The sequence below is a fragment of the Propithecus coquereli genome, unplaced genomic scaffold, assembly GCF_000956105.1.
Source record: "Propithecus coquereli isolate 6110/MARCELLA unplaced genomic scaffold, Pcoq_1.0 Scaffold165, whole genome shotgun sequence".
Lineage (NCBI taxonomy): Eukaryota > Metazoa > Chordata > Mammalia > Primates > Indriidae > Propithecus > Propithecus coquereli.
The window spans coordinates 531,777-534,607 of NW_012141080.1; the positions used below are offsets into that span (position 1 = coordinate 531,777).

The 2,831-nt window shown below is 48.6% G+C and overlaps 1 protein-coding gene across 1 annotated transcript in view; it reads left to right on the forward strand.

Annotated features, from left to right (window-relative positions):
* The first annotated feature begins 2,029 nt into the window (after positions 1-2,029).
* Positions 2,030-2,831, forward strand: part of VAC14 (Vac14 homolog (S. cerevisiae)) — a 105,107-nt gene continuing 104,305 nt past the window's right edge. The window contains exon 1 of the mRNA XM_012641577.1: positions 2,030-2,413. Within this exon, the coding sequence (XP_012497031.1) occupies positions 2,310-2,413 (104 nt within the window). The 5' untranslated portion in view covers positions 2,030-2,309. The remainder of the gene's footprint in view (positions 2,414-2,831) is intronic.

A 2,831-nucleotide genomic window follows, 5' to 3' on the forward strand; every position in this document is an offset into this window, starting at 1 on the left:
CAAATCATTTCCATTGATTTAAATTTTTTCATTGTTTTGCATCAAACATCATCAAAATCCTAAAGACAAACTTGGAAAGACATTTGGAAATGTCCTTGGCAGTACTACTTGGTATCAAGGTAAGAATAATGCATTTTCTTGAAGATGGATCTATATTTGGAACAGATTTCATATTGTTGATGCATCTACTTTCATCCATTGAATTGTGTTGGAAAAGGTTTTAACAGCTGTAAAAACCCCACCAGTAAAAGAAAAGGAAAACATGGATTTTTCTAGACACAGTATCTCTGTGACTTACTGAGTTTTGGATTAGCCCATGTGTTAGTTTTCTATGGCTGCATGGCAAATTACCACAAACCTAGACACTTAAAAGAACACAAATTTATTATCTCACAGTTTCCATGGGTTAGGAGTCCAGAATGTACTGAACCTTGAGTTCTCAGCTCAGGGTCCTACAAGGCTGAGATCAAGGTGCCAGCCAGCTGCAACCTCATCTGGAGGCTCGACTAGGGAAATGTCTGCTTCCAAGCACCTTCAGTGTGTTGGCGACATTCATTTCCTTATTTCCTTGAGACCATTTGACTAAATTCCCCTTTTTCTTGGCAACGGACAACAGGAGGCTGCTCTCAGCAACCAGAGACCACTCTCAGGTCCTTACCATGTGGCCAGTCATAGTCAGTTCACATGACAGTTTACTCTTAAAAGCCAGCAGGAGAATCTCTCTCCCACTTCAAATTTCTTTTTTTCTTTTAAGGAGTCACCTGCTTAGGTCAGGCCCACCCAAGATAATCTCCCTTTTTGTTAACCGAATGTCAACTGCTTGGGGACCTTAATCACATTTGCAAAATCCCTTCTGCTGTATTACACAATATAATCACCTGAGTGGCAGCCCATCATATTTACAAGTCTTGTTCACATTCGAGGGGAGGGAATTACACAGGGCAGGTGTCCAGAGGAGCGGGAATCTTGGGGGCCATCCTAGAACTCTGCCTACCATTGTCCCGCATTGTGTGCCTGTTTGTGATCTATGAATTGAGGATAATACTCCATTCTCAAGATTGTCATAAGCTCTATGTGTGTACTTTTCACTCAGAGAAAAGTACCACCATGCATTCTAAAACTGTTCATATTTAATATGCATTGAGCTCCACTGAAATCTAGCCCTTGTCCTAAGTCTCTGTTCATTCTGAAAGCTTACGATAAGGAACTCTGATGGCTCTCCCCATGGCTGCATCTTTAACCACACTCTGGCCACAAATTGCTTTTTAAAATTTTACCACGGAGCTGCAATTTCAGTTCCACCATTTAGCGTGACTTCAAAGCATCCGAAGGGGTTGTTTTCCAGTGGATTCATCTGGTGACCCGCACTCAGCAGATTTGGGGCTCCTCTGCCTGTAACCCAGCCCTCCTAGAGCAGGGTAAACACACTCCGACTTCCACATGGTGGGGTGACAGCCCCTGTTGGTACCTGAGATTTTAGGTGGTAGACAGGTAGCACTGTCTTTAATTGAGAATTTATTTTAATGTCTTAGAAAAAATATAACTACCTGTTGAAACCCACGATTTCAGGGGATAAGCAAAGCTAAAAGTAGGAATTTAAGATTTTTTAAAGTGATAATTTGAGAAAAATGTTAAATAATAGTACAAGTGAGCAGGATATGGCGAAAATGATAGCGTGTTACCCCAATTTGGGAAACATTGTCATATGCTTTGAAATTGTCAGGTAAGTGACTAAGTAGTGAATGAACTAGTGAATTGGGTGAATATTGAATGAATTATGCTAAGTGAATCTGACTCCAAGAACCCCTTCTGTGTCACAACGTTACAGAAGCCCACTACGTGCCGGCAGCTGAGTGTGTGTGACTCAAGCCCGTAAAGCACGTCTCAACCTGCACTCAGACCACGGGGCCCAGGAGTGAGGGGCGGGGATGGAGCCTGAAGGGGGCGTGGCCAACCCACCTGCGGCCAGCGTGCGGGGGCGTGGCCAGAGAGGGGCGGGTCCTCGCGGCGGAAGGCGGAAGTTGCTGAGGAGTCATGTGCCCCGAGTAACATGGCCGCTGCACCATGAGCGCCGCCGGTATCTGGCGGGAGAGGGTAGCTTGAGCTGTTAGGTGGCCAGGGTCAGGTGTGCAGGAGCGGGGTCCGGGCCTGGGTTCCAAAGCGCGGCGGCAGAGTGAGGCAGGCGGGCTCGGGGCGGCGTGGTCCATGAGCCGGCGCCGGGGGCAGCGCGGAGCCGTAGACTCCCCGGGCACCGGCGCGGCCCCGGCAGCCGCGGGCTAAGGAGTCGCGAGGCTTCTCGAGCTACCACCATGAACCCCGAGAAGGACTTCGCGCCGCTCACGCCAAACATCGTTCGCGCCCTCAATGACAAGCTGTACGAAAAGCGGAAGGTGGCAGCGCTGGAGATCGAGAAGTAAGAGCCGCCGGGACAGCTCCCTGGCTGTGCAGCCCCGTTGCTCTGCTCCCCTGGGGGACGCTTCACACCTTCCCAGCCAGTGTTAACTTTCCCAGGTTTCAGGCCCTTAGCGCAGTGCTTAAGAGCAGACTTGGAGTCATATCTGGGAGTCCCCGCTTTGCCCCTGACTGGCTGTGTGATTTGGTCCAAGTTTTTTAACGTCTTGGTGCCCTAAAGGGCTGCAGTTAGAATGAAGTGACATAATGTATGTGTAGTGCTTTGCACAGTGCCTGGCACATGGTGGGTCTTCAGTGTGGCGGCGCCACCAAAACCAGCAAGTGAGAGAGTTGGCCTCTGTGATGGGGAGAGAAGTCAGAAGCGGGAGAATTTGCTAGTGATGTTGACCTGCCTGGTTTCTTACCCAGCTTCTGAGAAT